This window comes from Heptranchias perlo, chromosome 23 (assembly GCF_035084215.1).
Source record: "Heptranchias perlo isolate sHepPer1 chromosome 23, sHepPer1.hap1, whole genome shotgun sequence".
In the NCBI taxonomy this organism is placed as follows: Eukaryota; Metazoa; Chordata; class Chondrichthyes; order Hexanchiformes; family Hexanchidae; genus Heptranchias; species Heptranchias perlo.
This window is the reverse complement of record NC_090347.1, coordinates 4,632,712-4,659,737: the sequence shown is the minus strand read 5'-3', so window position 1 is coordinate 4,659,737 and position 27,026 is coordinate 4,632,712. Positions and strand designations below refer to the sequence as shown.

At 50.0% G+C, this 27,026-nt stretch overlaps 1 protein-coding gene across 4 annotated transcripts in view; it reads left to right on the top strand.

Moving 5' to 3' along the window:
• The window catches only part of rhbdl3 (rhomboid, veinlet-like 3 (Drosophila)), a 69,591-nt gene extending 42,673 nt beyond the window's left edge, over nt 1–26,918 (top strand). For 2 of the 4 annotated variants that reach the window (XM_068003861.1, XM_068003862.1), the window contains exons 4-10: nt 7,966–8,124; nt 15,683–15,907; nt 16,681–16,829; nt 18,294–18,406; nt 23,049–23,149; nt 24,369–24,429; nt 25,496–26,918. In XM_068003861.1, coding sequence (XP_067859962.1) covers nt 7,966–8,124; nt 15,683–15,907; nt 16,681–16,829; nt 18,294–18,406; nt 23,049–23,149; nt 24,369–24,429; nt 25,496–25,767 — 1,080 coding nt within the window. In that variant the 3' untranslated portion in view covers nt 25,768–26,918. Of the gene's footprint in view, nt 1–7,965; nt 8,125–13,223; nt 13,293–13,312; nt 13,448–15,682; nt 15,908–16,680; nt 16,830–18,293; nt 18,407–23,048; nt 23,150–24,368; nt 24,430–25,495 lie in introns of those variants that run through there. The other 2 variants (XM_068003864.1, XM_068003863.1) reach the window with 2 other exon arrangements.
• Nucleotides 26,919–27,026: the final 108 nt, after the last annotated feature.

Here is a 27,026-nt window from a genome sequence, read left to right as displayed (position 1 = left end):
CCCCAGGCTTTTTACTGCCAGTGTCAAAGGCCCAGGATTTGGACACGCAGATAACTGGCGGCAGAGACTGATTAACATTTGAATAGTTCACCAAAAGACAGCAAATCCTCAAACATCTGCTAACCGGAGGAACTGGATTCTCCCTTTCCATTGAATAACCCCCAAAAAAAATTCAGATCCAGTCACCTGTTCTAATATCTCCTTCCTGGGCTCGGTGTCAGTTTCTGCCTGGTAACAATTCCAATACTCTTCTGGCCGGCCGCCCACCTTTCACCCTCCATGAACGTGAGCTCAAAGCTCTCCTGCCCGTATCCTAACTCGCACCACATCACCCCCGTTCACCCATCACCCCCTGTGCCCCCTGAACTACATTGGCTCCCGGTCCAGCATCACCTCGATTGTAAAATTCTCTCCATGGCCCTCGCCCCTCCCTATCTCTGTAACCTCCTCCAGCCCTACAACCCTCCGAGATCTCTACGCTCCTCCAATTCTGGCCTCTTGCTCAGCCCCGATTTTAATCGCTCCACCATTGGCGGCCGTGCCTTCAGCTGCCCCGGGCCCTAAGCTCTGGAATTCCCTCCCTAAACCTCTCCGCCTCTCTCTCCTCCTTTAAGACACTCTTTAAAACCTATCTCTTTGACCAAGCTTTTGGTCACCTGTCCTAATATCTCCTTGTGTGGCTCGGTGTCAAATTTTGTCTGATAATCGCTCCTGTGAAGCTCCTTGGGACGTTTTACTACGTTAAATGAAAGTTGTTGGATTGACAGTTGCTTGATTTGAGGCCTGGCTGGTGTAGGCTCTGAGATTGGTGTGGTTCTCACCCAGGGTCTGGGCCCATTTATTTGGCCCTCCCCCTGTTGTAGTTTACGCTCTGAAGTCAGCCAGGGAGGCAAATGTCATCCAAGGCCAGACTGGGACACCCAATGGGCAATGGCACTGTTGGCCTCTACAGGAGGCTGAATGTGCGGCCCATCCACGGCCAGACGGGGCGGAGACGGATCCACGGCCAGACGGGGCGGAGACGGATCCACGGCCAGGCGGGGCGGAGACGGATCCACGGCCAGGCGGGGCGGAGACGGATCCACGGCCAGACGGGGCGGAGACGGATCCACGGCCAGACGGATCCACGGCCAGACGGCTGCTGCGGTCTGCAGAGGCACCTGGGGACGTGAGTTATGTCTGGGCTCCTCGGGAGGCTGACACTGCAGGTCCAGGCTGGTGTCGGTGACTGTGCTGCTCGAGGTGCAGCAACAAGAAAGAGCAGACTTGCATTTATATAGCGCCTTTCACATCCTCAGGACGTCCCAAAGCGCTTTACAGTCAATGAAGTACTTTTGAAGTGTGGTCACTGTTGTAATGTAGGAAACGCAGGAGCCAATTTTTGCACAGCAAGATCCCACAAACAGCAATGAGATAATGACCAGATAATCTGTTCTCAGTGACGTTGGTTGAGGGATAAATATTGGCCAGGACACCGGGGTGAACCCCCTCCCTGCTTTTCTTCGCCATGGGATCTTTTACCTCCACCTGAGAGGGCAGACAGGGCCTCGGTTTAACGTCTCGTCCGAAAGTCGGCACCTGCGACAGTGCAGCACTCCCTCAGTGCCACACTGGGAGTGTCGGCCTGGGTTTTGTGCTCAAGTCTCTGGAGTGGGGACTGGAGCCCACGACCCTCTGACTCGGAGTTGCTGGTGTGCCACCCACTGAGCCAAGGCTGACACGCGACAACAGGCGCCCACCTTTAATGTAGAAAAAACGTCCCGAAGCACTCCGCATAATGGGGGAAAAAAGAGATTGTGAGAGTGTGAAGGATTGGTGTGTTGAAGAAACAAGAGTTCAATCGGCTTTCACCATTTGTGGGGGCGTAAAGTTGGATCGTTTCCATCGTCATGGTGCGAGTGACGACACGTTGCGTCTCCACGTGATTTACATCATCGCCTTGTGCTCCCGTGAAGAGAAAAACAAAAGCCTCGGCAGACACTTCACCCCAGTCGACGGGAGACCCATCCTGTGCCAGAATACAATAGGCACAGACTGGAGATCCCTCCTACCTCCTCCCAGCCCCGTGAATTGCAGCTGCTGCCGAATGGCTGGTGAAGGAGGGTGTCGCAGAGTGGACATTATAGCACAGTTTTATTTATGCTACTGTTGTTTGTGAGGGTTCAGGCCCCGGGGTTTAGCTCTCCTCAGCCTCCGGCCTAAAACCCCCTGAGAGCCATCGATGTGATCCCTCTTCACTCGCGTGATTAGTTATTAACTAAGGTTACCGAAACTCACTGGTAAAAATCGGGGCAGGATGATGGATGGGCTCCAGACTGCGGCCTTCCTTTAGACCCAAGCACAGCTGCCGTAAGCCCCCCTTCTGTCACACGCAGTGTCTGCACAGCCCTCCATAAACCTTACAAACACTCCCGGCTTTGTTGCATCTCGAGAGCCCCTGCCCTTTCACACTGACCTTGAAGGAAGCGAATGAAAAGTAAATCCGAGAGAGAAAGGGGATCAGCTACCTTTGAGTGGCTGAACTCTGTTTGAGAGAACTCACAGGGTGATTTAACCAGCCCTAGCACCCCCCCACCTCTCTCTCTCTCTCTCTGGATCTCCGACCCACCCAACTGTAACTGAAAGGACTGACAGTGACTCTTCTTTCACCAAATCTCCCAGCTTTATCAGTTGAACAAACGCAGGGAGGATTTGAGGTCTCGCGCACGGGGAGAAGCTTGCGGTGAATGGAGGAGCTGCCAGTCGCGCTGAATCAGGGATTCAGTTGCGTTGTGCGTTCATCAGACATCAAAGGGACGGGGCAGGACGTTTTGGCAAAAAATAATGTCAGCACATGGTCGGGGGGGGTGGGGGTGACAGGTGCCGTTTCTGCAGCTCACTTGACATGTCGCTGGAGTCTGTTCGCAATCTGCCCCAAGAGCTTAATCTTATCAGGAAACCAGCTGGGCTGTTAAAGGGCTGGCAATTAAATAGAATTACATAGAATGTACAGCACAGAAACAGGCCATTCGGCCCAACATGTCCATGCCGGTGTTTATGCTCCACACGAGCCTCCTCCCTCCCCACTTCATCTCACCCAGTTACCTGTCCTAATATCTCCTTATGTGGCTCGGTGTCAGATTTTGTCTGATGATCGCTCCTGTGAAGCGCCTCGGGACGTCTCAATACGTTAAAGGCGCTATATAAATGCAAGTTGTTATTGTTGTAACATCTCCTTCTATCCCTTCCTCCCTCATGTGTTTATCGAGCTCCCCCTTAAATGCATCTGTTCTATTCCCCTCAACCACTCCTTGTGCTAGCGAGTTCCACATTCTCACCACTCTCTGGGTAAATTAATGACTATCTTATATGTATGACCCCCCTCGTTCTGCTCAAATGGAAACATCTTCTCTACGTCAACCCTACCAAACCCTTTCATGGTCTTAAAGTCCTCTATCAGGTCATCCCTCAGTCTTCTCTCTTCTAGAGAAAAGAGCCCCAGCCTGCTCAGCCTTTCCTGATAGTTATAACCTCTCAGTTCTGGTATCGTCCTCGTCAATCTCTTTTGCCCCGACTCCGGTGTCTCGAGATCCCTTTTATAATCTCCCTAATGTTTAATGGCGAAGATCTCTTTCCTCATTTGTTGGTCAAACGCAGCCCGTGATGATGTGAATCACGTGGGGAACACGGCGTTTGCGAACAATGGTGAAAATGAACGGCCTGGAGACGTTTGCAGTAATTTACCGTCTGAAAGGAGTTTCCCACCACCAGTGGCTCAGGGAGAGGATGCGGTGAGTAGCTGACCGAGGAGGTTCAGTCCTCGGGGCTGTGCTGATCTCACCTTGGGTGGTACTAGGGTGGAAAAAAAAGAAAGATTTGCCTTTATACAACGCCTTTCACGACCTCAGGATCTCCCAAAGCGCTTCACAGCCAATGAAGAGTGGGCACTGTTGTAATGTAGGAAACGCAGCGGCCAATTTGCGCACAGCAAGATCCCACAAACAGCATTGTGATAACTGACCAGATAATCTGTTTTTAGTGATGTTGGTTGAGGGATGAATATCGGTCAGGACACCGGAGAGAACTCCCCCTGCTCTTCTTCAAAATAGGGCCTCGGGATCTTCTACGTCCACCTGAGAGGGCAGACGGGGCCTCGGTTTAACGTCTCATCCAAAAGGCAGCGCCAACAGTGCAGCACTCCCTCAGTACTGCGCCGGGACTGTCAGCCTGGATTCTGTGCTTGAGTCTCTGGAGTGGGACTTGATACTCACAGAGCTTCATGAGTCAGAGACGAGAGAGCTGCTCACTGAACCACAGCTGGGTGTCCTGCACTGGGAGAACCACAGCCCAGGGAGAGAGTCAGTGTCACCAGGAGAGCAAGCTGGGGAAAAAGAGGAATAAAAAACGCAAATACCTCAGGAAACAAATTAAACTCCCGTGCAAGTGTTGGGGGGAAATCATTACTCAACTGGAAGATCCGTTAAATATTATAAGATCAGAGGGCACAGTCTGGAGAAAGAGCAGAGTCAGGAAGAAGATGGGTCACAGACAGGGACTCGCTCGCAGAGTGCTGGGCTTTCTGTTCGCGGGGAAGGGCTCGAATTATCCAGCCGGCAGGAATCTCAGCACTTTCCCCACCCTCTGAATTATTCATAACGCTGAGCTCAGCCTCCTGCTTAAAGATTCAGTCAGAGCCAGGCCCACAGTGGGACGCCGGCCTCGAATCCCCCTCCCCCTTGGTTCATATCGATGCACAGGGTCCATTCAGCTGGGAGAAAGTGGGGAGGGTGGTGGGGGGGGGGGGGGCCGTGGGGATTTCAGGGAGAAGCTGTGAGCCCCCCCCCACCCCCGCTCCCCCGACCCCAGTGTGAAACATTCACGGAGCTGCTGTGTCTAATTGTGTGAATGACTGTGTGAGAAACGTCTGGCCTGTCTTTGTGACGGCTCGGGCAGTAATCGGGGGGATGGAGTTACTTTAACCGTACGTGGGCCATCCTCATTTTTATTCCCACCTAGCTTTTTCTCCTCAATCCCCCGCCCCCGCTGAGCCAATCGCGGGACACTGCTGCTCACAGACTCCCCCTGCCTCACCCCATCCCTCGGGGACCAGTCTTTGAGGGAACATAGGAGCAGGAGGAGGCCATTCAGCCCCTCGAGACTGTTCTGCCATTCAATTAGATCATGGCCGGTCTGCGCCTCCATCTTCCCGCCTTGGTTCCATATTCCTTCCATACTCTCACCCAACAAAAATCGATCACTCTCAGTCTTGACATATTCAATTGACCCTCCTCCCCCCACCTCAATGGGCACAGCCCCCATCACACTGCGTTACCTGATGCCATTGTCATGTTACCCCTCCCTCCCCTCTCCTCCCCTCCCCTCCCCTCCTCCCCCACCAAACCCTCCCACCTTTCTTAAAGTATTTTGACATCTGACCTGCTCTCAGATGTTGTTCTGGAACCGTGGCTCTTACAGCAGAGAGACCGAGAGTCGCTGCGATTCGGGGTTTTTCCCACCTCCCCTGGGCAGGGCAGCGCCGGGCCGGAGGCCAGGAGGTATCACTCCGAGGTACGATGTGATCCCTCCTCCAAAGTACGGCTCCTCACCACTCACTAATAGTAGAAAGAAAGAACTTGCATTTATATAGCGCCTTTCACAACCTCAGGACCTCCCAAAGCGCTTTACAGCCAATGAAGTATTTTTGAAGCGTAGTCACTGCTGTAATGTAGGCAACGCGGCAGCCAATTTGCGCACAGCAAGATCCCACAAACAGCAATGTGATAATGACCAGATAATCTGATTTTAGTTGTTGGTTGAGGTGATAAATATTGGCCCCAGGACACCGGGGAGAACTCCCCTGCTCTTCTTCAAAATAGCGGCCACAGGATCATTTACGTCCACCTGAGAGAGGGCAGGTGTGGCCTCGGTTTAACATCGCATCTGAAAGACGGCACCTCCGACAATGTAGCACTCCCTCGGTTCTGCACTGAGAGTATCGGCCTGGATTATGTGCTCAAGTCTTTGGAGTGGGATTTGAACTCACAACCTTCATGACTCAGAGAGTGAGAGCACTACCACTGAGCCATGGCTGACACCATGTGGAACAGTACAGCTTCTCCTGATGGCTCGAAGAGTGAAGGCAACATGTGTTGAACTCTGTACGGTGACTAATGGGGAGATCTGCACTATGGAACGGCCCTAACCTCACATGGTACAGTCCACCAGTTCGCAGCAACATCCAGCAAAGTCTGACAGTGCTTTGTACTTTTCTCAATTATCAAAAAATTAAAAATTGTAACACTTGAATTTAACCTGACCGATGTCAGCCTCTCTGCTGAAACCTCGGACTTTCACTGGGGTTTTATAACCATTTAATCACGTCCTGCTGGTACCAAACCTCTGCCGCACAATGAACCATTTAGGGACTAAGTCATGTCCTGATGTTTCTTACATGAACCGTGTGTTGAGAATCGATACCTGCATAAATCTACCTCTCTCAGATCTTATTATTCCCACTACTCTTAGTTCCCGGCCCTTACCATTCCTAGTACCGCAGACACTGGTCCCTACTATTCTCAGTAATGACTTGTCCAAGTACGGAGCATTCCCGATCATAAGAACGTAAGAAATAGGAGCAGGAGTAGGCCAATCGGCCCCTCGAGCCTGCTCCACCATTCAATCAGATCATGGCTGATCTTCGACCTCAACTCTACTTTCCCGCCCAATCCCCATATCCCTTGATTCCCATACAGTCCAAAAATCTATCAATAGCCTTGAACATAGTGAATGACTCAGCATCCACAGCCCTCTGGGGTAGAGAATTCCAAAGATTCACAACCATCTGAGTGAAGAAATTCCTCTTTTTCTCAGTCTTAAATGGCCGGTCCCTTATCCTGAGACTGTGCCCCCTAGTTCTAGACTCTCCAGCCAGGGGGAACAACCTCTCAGCATCTACCCTGTCAAGCCTCCTCAGAATCTTATATGTTTCAATGTGATCACCTCTCATTCTTCTAAACTCCAGAGAGTATAGGCCCATTCTACTCAATCTCTCAGGAATTCTAGTGAACCTTCGTTGGCCCACCTTACCATTCCCATAATTGATCATTCCCGATTCTTATCATAGTCGTTACTGACCATTCCCATTACTGACCATTCCCATTATTGACCATTCCCATTACTGACCATTCCCTGTTATGACCATTCCTGATCCTTACCATAGCCAATACTGACCATTACCAATAGTGACCATTCCCATTACTGACCATTCCCTGTACTGACCATTCCCAGTCCTCATCATACCCCATACTGACCACTCTGGCCCACTATTTACTTCAATGCTAAAGTCAATCTATAATGTATCTACTGTGGTATTGTATTGTATGGTATTATATTGTATGGTATTGTATTGTATTGTATTGTATTGTATGGTATTGTATTGTATGGTATTGTATTGTATTGTATGGTATTGTATTGTATGGTATTGTATTGTATGGTATTGTATTGTATTGTATGGTATTGTATTGTATGGTATTGTATTGTATGGTATTGTATTGTATTGCATGGTATTGTATTGTATGGTATTGTATTGTATGGTATTGTATTGTATGGTATTGTATTGTATGGTATTGTATTGTATGGTATTGTATTGTATGGTATTGTATTGTATTGTATGGTATTGTATTGTATGGTATTGTATTGTATGGTATTGTATTGTATTGTATGGTATTGTATTGTATGGTATTGTATTGTATGGTATTGTATTGTATGGTATTGTATTGTATGGTATTGTATTGTATTGTATTGTATGGTATTGTATTGTATGGTATTGTATTGTATTGCATGGTATTGTATTGTATGGTATTGTATTGCACTGTATTCAGAGGGAGCTGAGATTGGTTGGTTTTGTGCTCAGGGTTTTGGAAGCTCTGTCATGTCTTTGTGCTTCACTCCAGGTGTTCATGCCTGTCCCCTTCCTCTTTCTGATAGTTCGATCCTGCGAACACGGGTTACATCAGCACTGAAAAGTTCCGGAACCTTCTGCAAGCCCATGGCTCGGAACTTGACCCACACAAGCTGGAGGTCCTCCTGGCTTTGGCAGACAGCAACTCTGACGGAAAGATCTGCTACCAGGACTTTGTAAACCTGGTGAGTGAGACGGAGCAGCAGAATTTCTTAATGGAAAGAGATGAATTTTCAGGGAGATTTAGACCGGGTTCTTGGAACAGCCTGCAGATTAAAGCCTCTACAGTCTCGCGATGTTTATATATAAAATTCAGTAACTAAGGATGAAAAGAGTTAAAGAAAGAACTTGCGTTTATAGAAACCTTTTCACATTCTCAGGGCATCCCAAAGTGCTTCACAACCAGTGAATTACACATTAGTGATGTTGGTTGAGAGATGAAGATTGGCCCAGGATACCAGGGGAACTCCCCTGCTCATCTTTAAATAATGACCAAGGGATCTTTTACATCCACCTGAGCAGGCAGACAGGGCCTCGGATTAACGTCTCATCCAAAAGACGGTGCCCCGATTTTAATCGCTCCACCGTTGGCGGCCGTGCCTTCAGCTGCCAGGGCCCTAAGCTCTGGAATTCCCTCCCTAAACCTCTCCGCCTCTCTCTCTCCTCCTTTAAGACGCTCTTTAAAACCCACCTCTTTGACCAAGCTTTTGGCCACCTGTCCTAATATCTCCGTGCGTGGCTTGGTGTCAAATTTTCTTTGATAATCGCTCTTGTGAAGTGCCTTGGGACGTTTTACTATGTTAAAGGCGCTATATAAATGCAAGTTGTTGTCGCACTCCCTCAGTTCTGCACTGAAATGTCAACTTAATTCGAGTCTCTGGACTGGGCTTGAACCCACGAATTTCTAACAAGGGGAGTGGGAGACAGACACGATAGAAGTGTTTAAAATTATCAAAGGATGGGACAAGGTAGACAGAAGCCTCCTGCTTCCAGTAGGTGAGGGAGCTAGAATGAGGGGCCAAAGATTAAATGTATGAAATATCGAACAGAGGGGGGGCAGGAGGCACATTTTACACAGACAGTTGTGAGGCCGTGGAATTCACTTCCTGGGCTATTGGTTGAGGAAGAAACTATAACAACAGTCAAGATTAGATTGGAATAGATGGAAAAAGGAAAAGTGGTTGAAGGCACATGGGGACAGGGTGGGCAAATTTAATTAGAACTATTTGCTCGCATGGAGAGTAAATGCCAGAACGGACTGGTTGGGCCGAATGGCCTGTTTCTGTCTTGTAACGTCAAAGACTTGGACATCCAGAGGGCAGGACTTAGTGTCAAGACTCACTCAGAGTTCATTGTCTCTCGACTTCCAGTCCTATGTTCCCTGCCCCCCACTCCCCTTCACCCCAGTCCCCCAGTCCCCTATGCCTCAGTACACTGTTCCCCTGCCTCCCAGTCCCTTGCCCCCATTCCCCTGCCCCAGTACCCTGCCCCCCAGTCCCCTGCCCCCCAGCCCCTGTCCCCCAATCCCTTGCCCCCCAGCCCCTGCCCCCCAGTCCCCTGCCCCCCAGTCCCCTGTCCCTCAATCCCCTATCCCCCAGTCTCCTGTCCCCCAATCCCCTATCCCTCTGTCCTCTGCCCCCAACCCCCTGACCCGCAGTCCCTGACCCCAGTCCCCTGTCCCCCAATCCCCTATCCCTCAGTCCTCTGCCCCCAATCCCCTGACCCGCAGTCCCTGACCCCAGTCCCCTGTCCCCCAATCCTCTATCCCTCAGTCCTCTGCCCCCAGTCCCCTGTCCCCCAGTTCCCTGTCCTACAGTCCTTGACCCCCAGTTCTGTGTCCCCCAGTCCCATGCCCCCCAGTCCTCTGCCCCCTGCCACCCAGTCTCCTGCTCCCAGTCCCCTTCCTCCAATCTCCTGTTCCCTGCCCCCACCCCAGTCCACTACCCTCCAGTCCCCGTCCCCCAATCCCCTGCTCCCCAGTCCCCTGCCCCCCAGTCCCCTGCCCCCCAATCCGCCGCTCTCCAGCTCCCTGTCCTCCTAGTCCCTGGTGAGGGGGTTAATCTCTCCTGTATATTTTTCTCCTTATCTGGAACTGTATGTTCCTGATCTCAGCCAAAAAGGCTCTCAGGGAGAACTCGACAATGTATCAGGTACGAGCAGTGCATCGAGAGATAAGAGAAAGTGTCCAATTGTTCTTCAAATATTGGCAATCATACAAAACACTTCCTCATAGGAGGAAATTCTTAGAAAATGAACTCACTAATAAAATCTGAAGTGACAGAACCTCACCTGGAAGAGTTTGGAGATTAGCAGTTGCCATGGGTTCAAACACTGACCTTTAACCCTTGGGACCCGGGTTGAAATCCGGCCTAGGCTGACAGGTTGAAGTCCCCCCCCCACCGTATCTACTGGATGTAAAGGTGCTGCACAAAACATTTGGGCAACTCCATCCGGTTCTTAACTTAGCACAAATTCGGGAATTGCACTCAGATAGGCCAGAATTGCTGGTGTGAGAAGTGGGCAAATGCCGTTGGTACAGTAAGGGGTGCTCTCCTGGGGTTAGGGCTGAGGCACCTTATCACGACCTCAGGACGGAATTTCCTCCTGCCGGCCTCCAGCCTGTGCCGGCTTGTTGAAAGAGTTATCCAACCGGTCCCACTCCCCCTGCTCTTTCCCCATAGACCTGCAAATTTTCTCCCCTTCAAGTATTTATCCAATTCCCTTTTGAAAGTTACTATTGAATCTCCCTTTCAGGCAGCGCATTTCAGATCATAACAACTCGCTGCGTAAAAAAATGTCTCCTCACCTCCCCTCTGGCTCTTTTGCCAATTATCTCAAATCTGTGTCCTCTGTGTTACAAACCCTTCCGCCACTGGAAACAGTTTCTCCTTATTTACTCTACCAAAACCCTTCATGATTTTGAACAATTCTATCTAATCTCCCCTTAACCTTCTCTGCTCTAAGGAGAACAACCCCGACTTCTCCAGTCTCTCCACGTAGCTGAAGACCCTCATCCCTGGTACCATTCTGGTAAATCCCCCGCTGCACCCTCTCCAAAAGGTGGTGAATATCAAAACAACATCAATAATTTATTTTAAAACCGAACAGCAGGTGACGGCCCCCTGGTTGTTGCCGCCATCTTGGTTTTTCCGTGGTTCGTGCGGGGAACAGGCCTAACTCCGCGGGTTTCAAATCAACTCCGGGCCGCACTGGGAGTCAAAGAACGGGACATCCCACTTCCGACCCCGCCGTTGGATTAAACCCACGCCAAGACGCAGACGTGGTCAGGAGCCAATCGTCTTGCTGTATGTTACAAACCAATGACAGGGTTGGATTTGTCAGGCAGGCCCTTTGTGAGTGAGGAGACTCCAAGCCTCTCTTGCTCCGCTAGTAACGAATCCTCAACCGTACCTGAGGGCCGATCGCAGACCGCAGCAGTCACGTGAATCGGTGGCACAACGCCCATGTCCCTTTAGATCCAGTCGGGGGGGTGGGGGGTTTAGCGTTGGGGGGCAGTGAGAGGGCACAGTCTGTGCTCCTGATTGACCTAATGTTACATTTTAAGCCACGTCCAGATAACAGCCTGAAGAGAGTCAAGCTGACCCGAATTATTGCCAAAGGGGGCTGGGCCTTAGACCTGAGACACCCAGTGAACCAACAGGCTCAGCGTAAATCGAGGCAGCAATTATAACACCGACCGTCAGGAACTGCGTTTCCCGGGATAGGGAATTAATTCAGGGAATGCTGTCGCTGGCTGGCCCCTCGTACCCTGAGATTTTACCCCACTGGCATCCGGCTGAATGGGACTGGGGGAGAGGAACCCAAATAACTGGGAACGAAACGGTGAAAATAGACAGCTGGTGTTGAACGATAAGGAGCTGTGGGGAGGTGCTGTGTACGATCTCGGCCTGTCTTGGGCTCACTGATCCCAGCCGCAGCCCTGGGCTTCTACAGTTAGCTTCTACGCCCCAGGTTTAGGGCGGGTCAGTCAGGGAGCTCGCCAGTGTGAGTGTCTGGGGTACAGGTGGGCACAGGATTGGACTGAGCTGCACTGCCCCCACACTCCCCCCCGCCCCCACCGTCTTATCGAGCAGCTGGTTGACAATCGCTAATTAGGCCCAATTAGATAGGGTACCAGAGGGTACCTGTGGAACTGTATCCTAGCAACAGGAGCGGGGGCGAAACATCATAAAATAAATAGCTCATCATTCCCTCCCCCCACGGGTCTATCATTCTATATATCAACCTCACCAAACTCCCCCAACCCCTCGATTAGATTCCAGCCTGTAACTCACTCCCGGGTATCTGTTATTCTATATATAAACCCCCCGAACCCCTCGATTAGATCCCAGCCTGTAAATCACTCCCGGGTATCTGTTATTCTATATATAAACCCCCCCGAACCCCTCAATTAGATTCCAGTCTGTAAATCACTCCCGGATATCTGTTATTCTATATATAAACCACCCGAACAACCTCGATTAGATTCCAGCCTGTAAATCACTCCCAGGTATCTGTTATTCTATATATAAACCACCCGAACAACCTCGATTAGATTCCAGCCTGTAAATCACTCCCGGATATCTGTTATTCTATATATAAACCCCCCCCGAACCCCTCGATTAGATCCCAGCCTGTAACTCACTCCCGGGTATCTGTTATTCTATATATAAACCCCCCCGAACCCCTCGATTAGATTCCAGCCTGTAACTCACTCCCGGTGATCTGTTATTCTATATATAAACCCCCCCCGAACCCCTCGATTAGATTCCAGCCTGTAACTCACTCCCGGGTATCTGTTATTCTATATATAAACCCCCCCGAACCCCTCGATTAGATCCCAGCCTGTAACTCACTCCCGGGTATCTGTTATTCTATATATAAACCCCCCCCCCCGAACCCCTCGATTAGATTCCAGCCTGTAACTCACTCCCGGGTATCTGTTATTCTATATATAAACCCCCTGAACCCCTCGATTAGATTCCAGCCTGTAACTTACTCCCGGGTATCTGTTATTCTATATATAAACCACAATGTAACTGAGGGACGTGGGATACACTGATTTTTTTTTTTGTAAGAGGAAGTTAATAAACTCTGGATTATTTTATTCAGCAGAGCCACTCCCTGCTGATGGATCAATTCCATGACACGTTTCAGATCTTAAGAGACAAGCTCATTTTAAACCACTGGGAGCCTGAAAGTGCCAGAGCCTGGAATCGAGAGTCCTGACTGGGTGATATCGATTAGACTCCACCTCACAGCTGACTTCAGGGAAACTTCGCTGGGTGGGGGCCAAGGGAAAGTGTGTAAAACGCTAATAGCTTTCCCCGCTGAGCCGGACGTGGAGCAGGAAGTGAGCAATTTATACTTTTGCGCCTATAACCGGCTGCTGAGTGAATGAGGCCACTGACAACTCTTCAGAAATGATGAAGGAGCATCTCAGACCGTGAGGGGCGGCGGTCGTGCGATGAATCCCTGACTCTAATCACAGCTCCGAGGCCTCCTGAGGTATCGGGAGCTGCGCCTGGTGTGGGAGTATCTTTACCCGAACGGACTTTTGTTCTGGTGTTTATTTTTCTCCCTATTCTGGGCACTGACCGCGGCCGAGAGGGGCCCAGCCAGGCAACCCACTCCCAGTCCTCGGTCATTGCCGCTCGGTCACCACTTTCCAGCCGGTTCCTTGAGGACCGCCCGCAGCCCAGACCCTCCCTGAGACCGGGAACCGAGCGCCTGTGGGGGATGAAATCTGCGGCCTTTGGCGTTCCAGGTGACCCCGTGCCATCTTTATCTTATATCTTTACCCGTTCGCTGCTGGTTGGGTGGGGGGGGCGGAGGTCAAACCCCCTGAGCAATGGAGCCAGCTCACTGTATCCCACCATTGGTCGTTTTCAGGTGATGATGTAGGTTTGTGGTGTAGATATGAGAACCAGGGAGGGGTCTTTGGCAGAGGATCCCTCCCACCACCCCGGCCTCTCAGTCTGAGCACAAGGAGCAGGTCTGTAAAAATAATCAAAGTTTTCCAGATATTAAGGGGAATTGATAAGGTAGATAGAGAGAAACTATTTCCGCTGGTTGGGGAGTCCAGGACTGGGGATATAGCCTAAAAATTAGAGCCAAGACTTTCAGGATTGAAGTTCTATACACAGAAGTTTGGAACTCTCTTCTGCAAACGGCAGTTGATGCTAGCTCAATTGTCAATTTTAAATCTGAGATTGATAGATTTTTTTTGTCAACCAAAGGTATTAAGGGATATGGGGCTAAGGCGGGCGAATGGAGTTAGATCACAGATCAGCCAGGATCTCAATGAATGGCGGAAACGGCTCGAGGGGCTGGACGGCCTCCTCCTGTTCCTGTCTTCCTAAACCACACGCAGGAAAACAAATCACGAGCGGTTGATGGTGTCCAGCTGGGGGTCAGTGGGCAGCGCTCTCGCCTCTGAGTCAGAAGGTCGTGTGTTTAAGTCCCACTCCGTAATCCAGGCGGCCACTCCCAGTGCCAGTACTGAGGGTGGTGGTGGGCCTTTCTCCGTTTCAAACAACTGAGGGGCTTGCGAGGACAATTAAAAGTCAGCCATGTTGGCGTGGGGACTGGAGTCAACGTCTAGGCCCAGCCCAGGTAAGGACGGCGGGTTTCCGTCCTTCTCTAAAGGGGACACCGGTGAACCAGTTGGGTTTTTACGACAATCCGACAGTTTCATGGTCACTTTCACTGGTAAACCAGCTTTTGTGAACTGAATTCAAATTCTCGAACTGCCCGTGGTGGGAAATTCAGTGCAGCAGAAATCTGTTCCCCAGTTTCCAGTCAATGACCTGGAAATATATAACAGAGTAATGAAAACTGTGATCAGCTGCTCGACGATTGGACTATGTGGAGCTCCAGGAACGGTCCTGAACATTACAGTCTCATTTCACAGCTGGGTGAAGCAATTAATACTGTAAATCGGACTCCAGCCAAAGGCTGCAGTGAATATTATGCGAATTGGCCGAGGTTGATGGAAGTATTGCAAATACCTTTCATTGACGTGCAGATGAAAGCCCTCGGACTACTGGGGGTGCGTTTTTTTTTCTCAGCGATGAGGATTGGTTCTTTGAAAGTTTGACTGGCCGTGGCTCGGTGGCCGCACTCTCACCCCTGAGTCTAGTGAACGCCATGGTTCCGAGACCCACTCCAGAGACTCGAGCACATAATCCAGGCGGACACTCCTGGTGCCAGTACTGAGGGAGTGCTGCATTATCTTTCGGATGAGTCGTTAAACTGAGGCCGTGTCCGCCTCCTCAGATCGGACGTAAGAAATCCCGTGACACTATTTGAAGAAGAACAGGGGAGTTCTCCCCAGTGTCCTGGGCCAATATTTATCCCTCAACCAACGGCGCTGTTTGTGGGATCTTGCTGTGCGCTAATTGGCTGCTACATCACAACGGTGACTACACTTCAAAAAAATACTTTATTGGCTGTAAAGCGCTTTGGGACATCCTGAGGTTGTGAAAGGCGCTATATGAATGCAAGTCTTTCATTTTCATTGTGAAAATGGCTATCGGAGTCCTGCATGGGACCTCGATCAGCGTTTTAAACAGGCCGGCTGCCTGACTCAGCGAGGCTGCTCCCGCTGCCCAACGGTAAGCCCAAGGGGAACGTTGCCACGGCAGCGGGGCGGGAGGTTGAGGCCGGACGTTTCTCGGATGCGCCGGGCGGACGGCCTGAAAGCTCAATCACCCCGTGTGTCGTGTGTTTTTTTTTTACCAGATGAGCAACAAACGGTCCAACAGTTTCCGCCGAGCGATCCAGCTGGGGAACCGGAGTCTCCGCCCGACCTCGCTCCTCGAGGAATCCGGCCTCACCCTGACCCAGCGCTTCATCCGCCACATCGCCTACGAGACCCTGCCCCGGGAGCTGGACCGCAAGTGGTTCTACGACAGCTACACGTGCTGCCCTCCGCCCTGGTTCATGATCACAGTCACCATTCTGGAGGTGAGTAGCGATTGTGCTCCGGGAGCCATTGGTGGCCCTCCTCCCCATCTCCGCTCCATCACCGAGGCCTCCCGCTTCCGCCTCCGTAACGTCGCCCGACTCCGCCCCTGCCTCAGCCCATCTGCTGCTGAAACCCTCACCCATTCCGATGTTACCTCCAGACTGGACGATTCCAATGCTCTCCTGGCCGGCCTCCCATCTTCCACCCTCTGTAACCATCAGCTCGTCCAAAACCCTGCTGCCCGTATCCTAACTCGCACCAAGCCCCCTTCACCCATCACCCCCTGCGCTCGCTGACCTACATTCGCTCCCGGTCCGGCAACGTCTCGATTTTAAAATTCTCGTCCTTGTTTTCAAATCCCTCCGTGGCCTCCCCCCTCCCTATCTCTGTAACCTCCTCCAGCCCTACAACCCTCCGAGATCTCTGCGTTCTTCCAATTCTGGCCTCTTGCGCGGCCCCGATTTTAATCGCTCCACCATTGGCGGCCGTGCCTTCAGCTGCCTGGGCCCTAAGCTCTGGAATTCCCTCCCTAAACCTCTCCACCTCTCTCTCCTCCTTTAAGATGCTGCTTACAACCTACCTCTTTGACCCACAGTGACTACACGTCAATATTATTTCATTGGCTGTAAGGCGCTTTGGGACATTCAGAGGTCGTGAAAAGCTCGATATAAATGTTAGTTCTTTCTTTCTAAGTGGAGGCTCGGAGTTGATAGGGTGGAGGGTGCGCAGGTACAGCCGTGTAACATACATGATCTGAACGTGTATCCAACAGATCGCCATCTTCATCTATTATGGGCTGCTCCTGGACAAGTGGGTGCTGCAGGTCACACACCCCTCCTATTTGAAGAACCCCCTGATCTACCAGCCGCAGTTTCGCAGCCAAGCCTGGCGCTACCTCAGCTACGTCTTCATGCACGTCGGGTGAGTCCCTGCTACAGACTGTCTCGTATAACCTCGTCGTTGGGATCTCCTATTCCCAGTCACCTTGCGCAGCTGCACCAACGACGACATTTGCCGTCAGTCCTGGGATCGGAGCCGACAGTTGGAATGATAGTTATAGAATCATAGAATGATACAGCACTCGGCCCGTCCTGCCTGTGTCGGCTCTTTAAACTATCCAATTAGCCCCTCTCCCCTGCTCTCTCCCCATAGCCCTGCAATTTTCTCCTTTTCAAGTATTTATCCAATTCCCTTTTGAAAGTTACTTTTGAATCTGCTTCCACCGCCCTTTCAGGCAGCACATTCCAGATCATAACAACTCACTGTGTAAAAAAAATTCTCCTCATCTCCTCTGGTTCTTTCGCCAATTACCTTAAATCTGTGTCCTCTGGTTACCGACCCTCCTGCCACTGGAAACAGTTTCTCCTTATTTACTCTATCAAATCTCCCCTTAAATATCTCTGTTCTAAGGAGAACAATCCCAGCTTCTCCAGTCTCTCCACATAACTGAAGTCCCTCATCCCTGGTACCATTCTAGTAAATCTCCTCTGCACCATCTCCAAGGCCTTGACATCCTTCTTAATGTGTTTTGCTCAGAATTGGACACAATACTCCAATACTTAAAAAAGTTGTAAATAAGTTAAATGTTTTTATCGGCATTGTTTGCCTCTGGGATGTTGGTTTTGATATTCACTCCGTACAGTTTAAACCTGTCTCAGCCGCTATTTAGATTAATAATGATACAGTTTGACCTGCGACCCCTATAGAACATGTAGGCGCTGAATTTCCTCCTCCGCTCCGTCGCCATAGTGACTGTGTGACCCACAGTGACTGCTCCATCAGTCCCTCGCGCTCCGTGCGATACTGAGCCGTGAAGACCGCCAAGGTCTTTGATCTGCGCTGAGTTGGCGGATCTCCTCTCAGGGCGGGTGGGCGAGGAGACTACTGTCGGATTCAGCGTCTCTGGGCTCGGAAAGGGGGAAGCTCAGCCTGGATTCCCATCGCTGATGGCAAGCGAGGAGGAGGTAAGGCAGGATCAGCATCGACTGTGATCCTGCCCCCCCACAGTCAAATAGCCTTCAGGAGAGCCGTGCCCGCTGGAAGCAGGGATCAAGATTGTCCCCTCCGTAATTTACCATCTGTGAGGGGGTGCACATTGGGGAATTAAAGTTCTCGTCTGAACTCCTGCTACACCCTCCCAGGGACAAGGCTCTGCTCCGGGACCACCATTTCTTAAAATTACCCCTATAGCGTAGCCTCTGTACACCGTAAGTCTTAGAGTAAAATAGGTTCAAAAATAGTGAGTGACGTGTTTTACTCACACTGGCGTACTCTACGATTGTATATTGTCGAATCATCCAGAAAAAGTAGTGATTACCCCACTGGGAGGTGAGGCTTTTCGCGAAGGGTGCGTCTAACCGTGACTGTGCGAGTTTTCTGTTTCAGGGTCGAGCACCTGGGCTTCAATGTGGCTCTGCAGCTCCTGGTCGGCGTTCCGCTGGAGATGGTGCATGGAGCTCTCCGCATCAGCTTCGTCTACCTCGCCGGAGTTCTCGCAGGTAACCGTCCGAGGAAAACAGCAAGTCCACGACTCCCAGAGTCCTGAAAGGGTTTGACTCTGAAACCCATGTCTAGAATTTAGTTCGGTTTCCTTCTAGGCTTTTCTCCAATCCTTCCCAATGTTCTCCAACTCTTCCCATTGTTCTCCAATCCTTACCAATGTTCTCCAATCCTTCCCAATGTTCTCCAACTCTTCCCATTGTTCTCCAATCCTTCCCAATGTTCTCCAATCCTTCCCAATGTTCTCCAACTCTTCCCATTGTTCTCCAATCCTTCCCAATGTTCTCCAACTCTTCCCATTGTTCTCCAATCCTTCCCAATGTTCTCCAACTCTTCCCATTGTTCTCCAATCCTTCCCAATGTTCTCCAATCCTTCCCAATGTTCTCCAACTCTTCCCATTGTTCTCCAATCCTTCCCAATGTTCTCCAACTCTTCCCATTGTTCTCCAATCCTTCCCATTGTTCTCCAACTCTTCCCATTGTTATCCAATCCTTCCCAATGTTCTCCAATCCTTCCCATTGTTCTCCAATTATTCCCAATGATGTCCAACCTTCCCAATGTACTCCAACCCTTCCCAATTTTCTCCCCTCCTTAAGACGTCGGGACTCCCACTGGAGTGCGGTTCCGCGGTCACCATCCGGTACCAACTGCCCGTTCTTCAAGAGTGAGCCCAGACAGCGCCTACCAGCGAGTTATTCAACTGTGGGGTGCTTCACAGCCCGCCCCCATCGCCCACTGGCTGACTTATTCTTCCCCATCCCTAACCTTGGGGGCTGAGACCTATACCATTACCCTGGCTGAGAGCAGACAGGGCAGACCTGGGGTCCTCCTGGTTTCTACGTGCACTTACTACTTAGCAAATGAGCCGCCCGCTAAAAGTTTAAATTCCCTCCCCCCCCCCCCCACCCCGCACAGAGCATAGACCGGCCGCCTGCGTGTGTCAGGTTTTGCTCTAATGTGTGCACAGCAAGCTCCCACTAACAGCAAAGTGATAGCGACCAGATAATCTGCTGTAGTGATGTTGGTCGAGCGATCGATATCAGCCAAGGCTGAAGTCACTCACCCAGATCAGAACCAAAAAAAACCAAAAGCAAACGTACAAACACTGGGAGAAAAGGGGGAACAAAGATCGGGTTTCGATGCTCTTACGAAAGAGCTAGTTGTTTTTTCTGGCACATGTGTTGACTGTGAGTCAGGGCAATGTGAGCCAAAGCATGCGGCGATTGCAAACAGCTGGATGGAAGATGTGTGTTTACATAAAACAACTTGAAATTCAGGTCAGCTTGCGAGCTATTTTCTTGTGGTCTCGTTGTTCCGTCTCTGCTTTTATTCTGCGACTGTTGGACCTGGAACTTATTCTCTTGTCAGAAAAACAGGAAATCGGGAGCTGATCTGAGGCTGGTTCGACGTAACACGTCATTTATTAAAGCCCTTTTCTTTTATCCAGCCGGTGTGGTTCTGAGCTACACTGACGAGGAGTTCAATCACTGGTCCGGGCCCGGTTAGACGAACTCAGTTGGCGACGTCGGTGGGATTTTTGCACGGAGGCAGTTTGATTGCAAAGTGTGAGCAGGGTTTAAAATCTAGTTCAACAACAACTTGCATTTATATAGCGCCTTTAACGCAGTGAAATGTCCCAAGGCGCTGCACAGGAGCGTTAATCAAACAAAGTTTGACACCGAGCAACATTGCACTAGAGAGAGTGCAGAGGAGGTTTACGAGGATGTTGCCAGGACTGGAGAATTTTAGCTATGATGACAGATTGGATAGGCTGGGGTTGTTTTCCTTGGAACAGAGGAGGCCGAGGGGTGATTTGATTGAGGTGTACAAAATTATGAGGGGCCTAGATAGAGTGGATAGGAAGGACCTATTTCCCTTAGCGGAGCGGTCAGTGACCAGGGGGGAAAGATTTAAAGTAATTGCTAGAAGGATTAGAGGGGAGCTGAGGAAAAGAGGGTGGTGGGGGTCTGGAACTCACTGCCTGAAAGGGTGGTAGAGGCAGAAACCCTCATCACATTTAAAAGGTGCTTGAATGTGCACCTGAAGTGCCGTAACCTACAGGGCTACGGACCAAGAGCTGGAAAGTGGGATTAGGCTGGATGGCTCTTTTTCGGCCGGCACAGACATGATGGGCCGAATGGCCTCCTTCTGTGCTGTAAATTTCTATGATTCTATAAGGAGCTATTAGGACGTGTGACCAAAAGCTTGGTCAAAAGGATAGGTTTTAAGGAGCATCTTAAAGGAGGAGAGAGAGGCGGAGAGGTTTAGGGAGGGAATTCCAGAGCTTAGGGCCCAGGCAGCTGAAGGCACGGCCGCCAATGGTGGGGCGATTAAAATCGGGGGATGCGCCAGAGGCCAGAATTGGAGGAGCGCAGAGATCTCGGAGGGCTGTAGGGCGAAGGGTATCCGGAACGGTATTCCAGGGTGAGACACGGAGCTGCTGCAGGAGGTGATTGGGGAATATCTGCTTCTCTATATTGGCAGCGTGGTCGTGAGTTTGACTGAGAAAGGTTTGGAACGGTGGAATGCGAGCTCCAGAAGACCAGGAAAAATCAAATAAGAGGCAAAAGAAAAAGAAAGGACTTGCATTTATATCGCTCCTCTCATGACCTCGGGACGTCCCAAAGTCTTTACAGCCAATGAAGTGCTTTTTAAGTGCGGTCAACGTTATAATGTAGAAATGCGGCAGCCAATTTGCGCCCAGCAAGGCCCCACAAACAGCAATGTGATAATGACCAGATAATCTCCCGTAGTGATGTTGGCTGAGGGATAAATATTGGCCAGAACACCGGGGAGAACTCCCCTGCTCGTCTTCAAAATAGTGCAATGGGATTTTTTTACTTACCGGAGAGGGGCAGACAGGGCTTTGGTTTAATGTCTCATCCAAAAGGTAGCACCTCCGATAGTGCAGCACTCCCCCAGTACTGCTCTGGGTCTATCAGCCTGGATTATATCTCTGGAGTGGGACCTGAACTCGCAACCTTCTGACTCAGGATCAAGACTGTTCCCCACTGAGCACAGCTAATTCCCACTGTAGGTGTCTTGCTATGAAATCAGAAAATGCAGGAAACACTCAGCAGGTCAGGCAGCACCTGTGGAGCAAGAAACCTGCTTAGAAGCTGTTCGCCTGTAACTTCTTCCAGTTGTACCTGAAACGTTAACTCTGTTTCTCTCTCCACAGATACTGAGTGATTCTAGCATTTTCTGTTTTTATTTCATCCGCAGTGTTTTGCTATTGATTGGACTTTGATTATAAATCACCTGCTGCTTATTAGTGTCATTGCATAATATGCAAATCACCAGCAGAACTGAGAGGTTATAACGATGAGGAAAGACTGAACAGGCTGGGGCTCTTTTCTCTAGAAAAAAAGAAGGCTCTGGGGTGACCTGATAGAGTCCTTTAAGATAATGATAGGGTAGACGTAGAGAAGATATTTCCACTTGCAGGGGAGACCAGAACTAGGGGTCATCACTATAAGATAGTCACTAATAAATCCAATAGGGAATTCAGGAGAAACTTCTTTACCCAGAGAGTGGTGAGAATGTGGAACTCGCTATCACAGGGAGTAGTTGAGGTGAATAGCACAGATGCATTTAAGGGGAAGCTTGATAAACACATGAGGGAGAAAGGAATAGAAGGATATGCTGATAGGGTGAGATGAAGTAGGGAAGGAGGAGGCTCGTGTGGAGCATAAACACCGGCATGGACCAGTTGGGCCGAATGGCCTGTTTCTGTGCTGTACATTCTATGTAATTTATTCACGATGAGGGGCAGCCTTTATCATCACCATACCACGGGGTGATGGATGTATTGACCCACTGACTGATGGATTGCTGGGTGGGAAGGAAGTGACCAGATGGCAGGGCTCAAGTGTCTCAATGTTTCATATCGATTTGTCAATATCAGCCTCGGTAATAACATGGAGACCCTGAGCGTCTGTCAGAGGGGAAGAATCGATCGATTTTCACGTATAGTAATGGGAATAAATCACGTTCGGTGTCAGGTGTGTTTGCTTCAGCGGATATGGAACAGAAACATCCCTCGAGGATGTGCCGTGTTTCCTACAACAGTGACTACACTTTAAAAGGTACTTCCTTGTCTGTAAGGTTAAGAAAGACACTGTGTAAATGCAAGTATGGGGCTCAGTACGGTTATGCATTTCCATTGTGGTACTGAGCGCTACAGATCAGGGAGGTCCCGGCTTCGATCCCCGGTCTGTGCTGTTAGCTACAATTGACCCCAGAGTTCTCGCTGTGGCTCCCGCTCCTGGTCAGTGGTCAGTGTCGCTCGCTGGGAAGCGGACATGTTTGGATGTTGGGTGGATACACAATTGGCCGGGCTGCGATGCCTCCCACACTCAAATAGTCTGCTGGCACTCGCTCCGGGTTCACACGCGGAGTACGGACACTCACCCACCAAGGGTCAGTACCTTTGAGAGGAGGGGACACGACTTGGGGAAAAAGGACCAGAGATGCTGGAGTAAGAGGGTTCTTTTTACTTGTGCGAAAGACCTATATAATCGCACAAACACCGCAGGCCCTTCACACGGTATTCCACAGTGGGACAGGGGGAGTCTAAATGACCTACTCTATCGGACCACTGAAGCCTTACGTCCGTCTCTCTCTCTCTCTCTCGGCAGGTTCACTGGCTGCATCGGTGGCTGACATGACTGCACCAGTAGCAGGCTCTTCAGCAGGAGTTTACGCTCTCGTCTCTGCGCACCTAGCCAACGTAGTCATGGTAACAAGACGCAGCTCTGGGATTGCTGCTATGGTGCCAATGTTGCTGAAGGAAATCACGATTTGTAGAGTTCAAGATCCACGCCACACATCCACTTATCACAAACATCAGCACTTGGCTTGTTCGCTGCTGATGCATATTTTCTGTCTGGGAGTTTCCCCCTCGATGGTGTAGTGGGTAAATTCACCGGTCGGCTACCGAGCACATAAACCCAGTGAAGGGCCTTGGTTCAAGCTGTGAGCTGACCTATGTCAGAGTGGCAATGAGGGTGCTACAATTTTTTAAAAATTAATTCTCGGGATGTGGGCCTGGCTGGCAAGACCGGCATTTAATGCCCGTCCCTAGTTGCCCCTTGAGAAGGTGGTGGTGGGCTTTCTGTTTGAGTAACTTGCTAGGTCACTTCAGAGGGCAGATAAGAGTCAGCCACATGTGGGGACTAGAGTCACAGATGGGCCCAGACTGGGGTAAGGACGGCAGGTTTCCTTTGCTAAAGGACATTCGTGAACCAGTTGTGTTTTTACGACAATCTGACAGCTTCGCGGTCACTTTCACTGAAAATTTACCAGATTTAACTGAATTTAAATTCTCAAACTGCCCACAGTGGGATTTGAACTCACGTTCTCTATAATCACTACACCACCCTTCTCACTTGCTGTGACGCCCCACCGCTCCCTCCTCCTCCTCTCTCACTGTCACATTGTCTCCTGACGCTCACCCGTGGTGATGTGTGGAGGTAATAGATGGTCTGTGGAATGGTACCTCCCATAAAGAGCGGGCCTGTTTGGCCACGACAGCCTGCAGGTCTGCCACACGGTCTTAACAAAGTGAAAAGCCGTATGTGCGTCCCAGCTAAGGTCTACTTTAACTGGAGGATTCACGTAGGGCCCCGCACAGACATTTTGGTAACTTTATAAATCGGGTCTTTTTGTGTGAATGCTGCAGAGCTGCAGGAAACACCCTGACTGCTTCACACTGACACCACACACCTGAACCAGGCAAGTCTTCCAATTCCCACACTAACATCCCTCACCTTAATGAGCATAAATTGGCCGCACGGAAAACCTGAATTTATTTCTGGGGTATAGGTCCCTTTTAATGGTGGGTGTGTGTGTGTGTGTGTGTGTAGGGAGGGGGCAAAGACCACATCTACAGCAGTATAGACAGTGCACAATGTCACTGTAGAGCAACTCTTCATATTGTGACTGCTTTTTTTTTCCAGAATTGGTCAGGAATGAGATGTCAGTTCAAACTGATCCGGATGGGAATAGCGATGCTTTGCAGTAAGTACCAGCTGGGAATGTGCTGAGCATTCCAGTACGGGAGAAGCTAAATTGCACCCGGTCAGGGCAGGTTTCATCACTTCTAATTCCCCCTTTCTTTCTTCTTTTCTCTTTACCCCTCTCTCCCGTGCTCATTCCTCCTTTCATATCTCCCCTCTCGGGTACTTTCCGCCCCCGCTCCCAAATCTCTACCCCAACCCTTCAGCCGTAAAACCTACCTCTTTGGCCAAGCTTTTGGTCACCGGTCCTAATATCTGCTCATGTGGCTCGGTGTCAGATATTGTTTGATAATCGCTCCTTGGGACGTTTTTACTACGTTAAAGGCGCTATATAAATGCAAGTTGTTTTTGTTTCAAGGGTTAGCAAAGTCCGTGGCCCATGGGAGCCCCTGAGGTTTAAGCAGCTACAACAGCCAAAATATTGAATCCAAATGAAAATCATTCAAGACTCCCGCCATGGCACGGCCATTTGATGCAATTAAGCTGAGCCGAGCAGCCCAGGCCAGTCCTGGGTCTGAGCCTCGGTGTGGGTTGTTACGTTCAGTTCTGGCTCTGCCAAGCTCGGCAGGGGAAAGGTTGCTGGAGGAACCCCAAAGCCAGAATGCTATCCAGTGACCTCTGGCTGTTATCGTGTGCGCATGAATGTCAAAGGATGTACAGGATAGGCCTTCTCGGATCCTGACACTCCCAGTGCCAGTACTGGGGGCAGTGCTGCGTTGTCGGAGAGGGCGTCTTTCGGATGAGACATTAAACTGAGGCCCCCGTCTGCCCTCTCGGGTGGATGTAAAAGATCCTGTTTGAAGAGCGGGGGGGGAGAGGGGGTGGTTCTCCCTGGTGTCCTTGTCAGTATTTATCCCTCAACCAACTTCATTAAAAAACAGATTATCTGCTCATTATCACATTGCTGTTTGTGGGATCTTGCTGTGCGCAAATTGGCTGCCGCGCTTTCAACATTAGAACAGTGACTACACTTCCAAAAAAGTACTCCATTGGCTATAAAGTGCTTTGGGATGTCCCGAGGTGGTGAAAGGCACGATATAAAGTCAAGTCCTTTCTTTTTCTTGCAGTGAGTCTGGAGTTTGGCCGTGCTGTCTGGTTGAGATTCCATCCACCTGCCCACCCGTCCTGTGCCCACCCCAGCTTCGTTGCTCACCTTGGCGGAGTGATGGTGGGAATCACGCTGGGGGTGGTGATCCTCCGGAACTACGAGCAGAGACTCCATGAGCAGTCCATCTGGTGGATCTTCGTCCTTGTCTATCTCGTCTTTGTTTTCTTCGCAATCCTCTGGAACATCTTCGCCTACAGTCTCTTGGAGATAAAGCTGCTCCCGCCTGCCTAACACACGTTGGGACTGGTGTTGAGGGAGGCATACTACAGCCCGATAGCAAAGACGTGGTCAGAGCTCACTATTAACAGACTGAACCGATCCGACAAAGGCAAAACAGCCTTGTTTTCAAATCCCTCCATGGCCTCGCCCCCTCCCTATCTCCGTAACCTCCTCCAGCCCTGCAACACTCCAAGATCTCTGCGTTCCTCCATTTCTGGCCTCTTCCACATCCCCGATTTTAATCGCTCCCCCATTGGCGGCCGTGCCTTCAGATGCCTGGGCCCTAAGCTCTGGAATTCCCTCCCTAAACCTCTCCGCCTCTCTCCTCCTTTAAGGCGCTCCTTAAAACCTACCTCTTTGATCAACCTTTTGGTCACCTGTCCTAATATCTCCTCATGTGGCTCGGTGTCAAATTTTGTTTGATAACGCAACTGTGAAGCACCTTGGGACGCTTCACTACGTTAAAGGCACTATATAAATGCAAGTTATTGTCCCAATGGGATTGTGCTGCAGTCTCTAGGATTGTGAGCATGTATCGCAGTGAGCGGGGTCAATGTTTGCACACAGTCTGTTTCAGGGACTCGGGCTGCACAGAAACACATCGTGCTGCTTTCATTCTCACTCATTTTGGACTTTTGAAGATGCGCATGTTCTAAACTTGGACTCCAAAATGCCACTAAACTGCTGTAAATAAAGTTTTATAACTTGTACATAACTTGTTCAAACTCTGTAAATAAGGAGTTTATTCGTGCAACATGATGGTGGGAATGTCCCTGTAGGTTGTAGATAATTTGTCCCGGCTTTAGTGAAGAGTTTTAATTTATGGACTAGATTCCACAATAAATCGAAGAATTCACAGATCAAACTTGCCCTTAAAACACACAAGACAACAAAAAAAAAATGACCAAAACAGATGAAGAGCTTCAAAAATATACGGTGTAAATCTCAATTTAGCCAAAAAGTTGTAGGCTGAAATAAGTCTTTACAGTCCTGGAGGCAGATTCCCTCTTTGGCAAAGTCATAAACAAACAAACACTTTGATGAGTTTGCTGTGAACATGGCCAGCCTATGTTATCCAAGTGTGTGTGTATATATTGTGTATAGTTTAATGATGTTAACATTCCAGGAATGAAATCCCATTAAAGGATTTTTATATTGTTTAATTTCAGAGCTAATCTCTGTGGTTGAATCTCCAGAATATGCTCATTTTATTCACGAGTTATTTTGTTTTACCTACGACAACAATCGCTGCACTTTGGAAAGTAACGAGC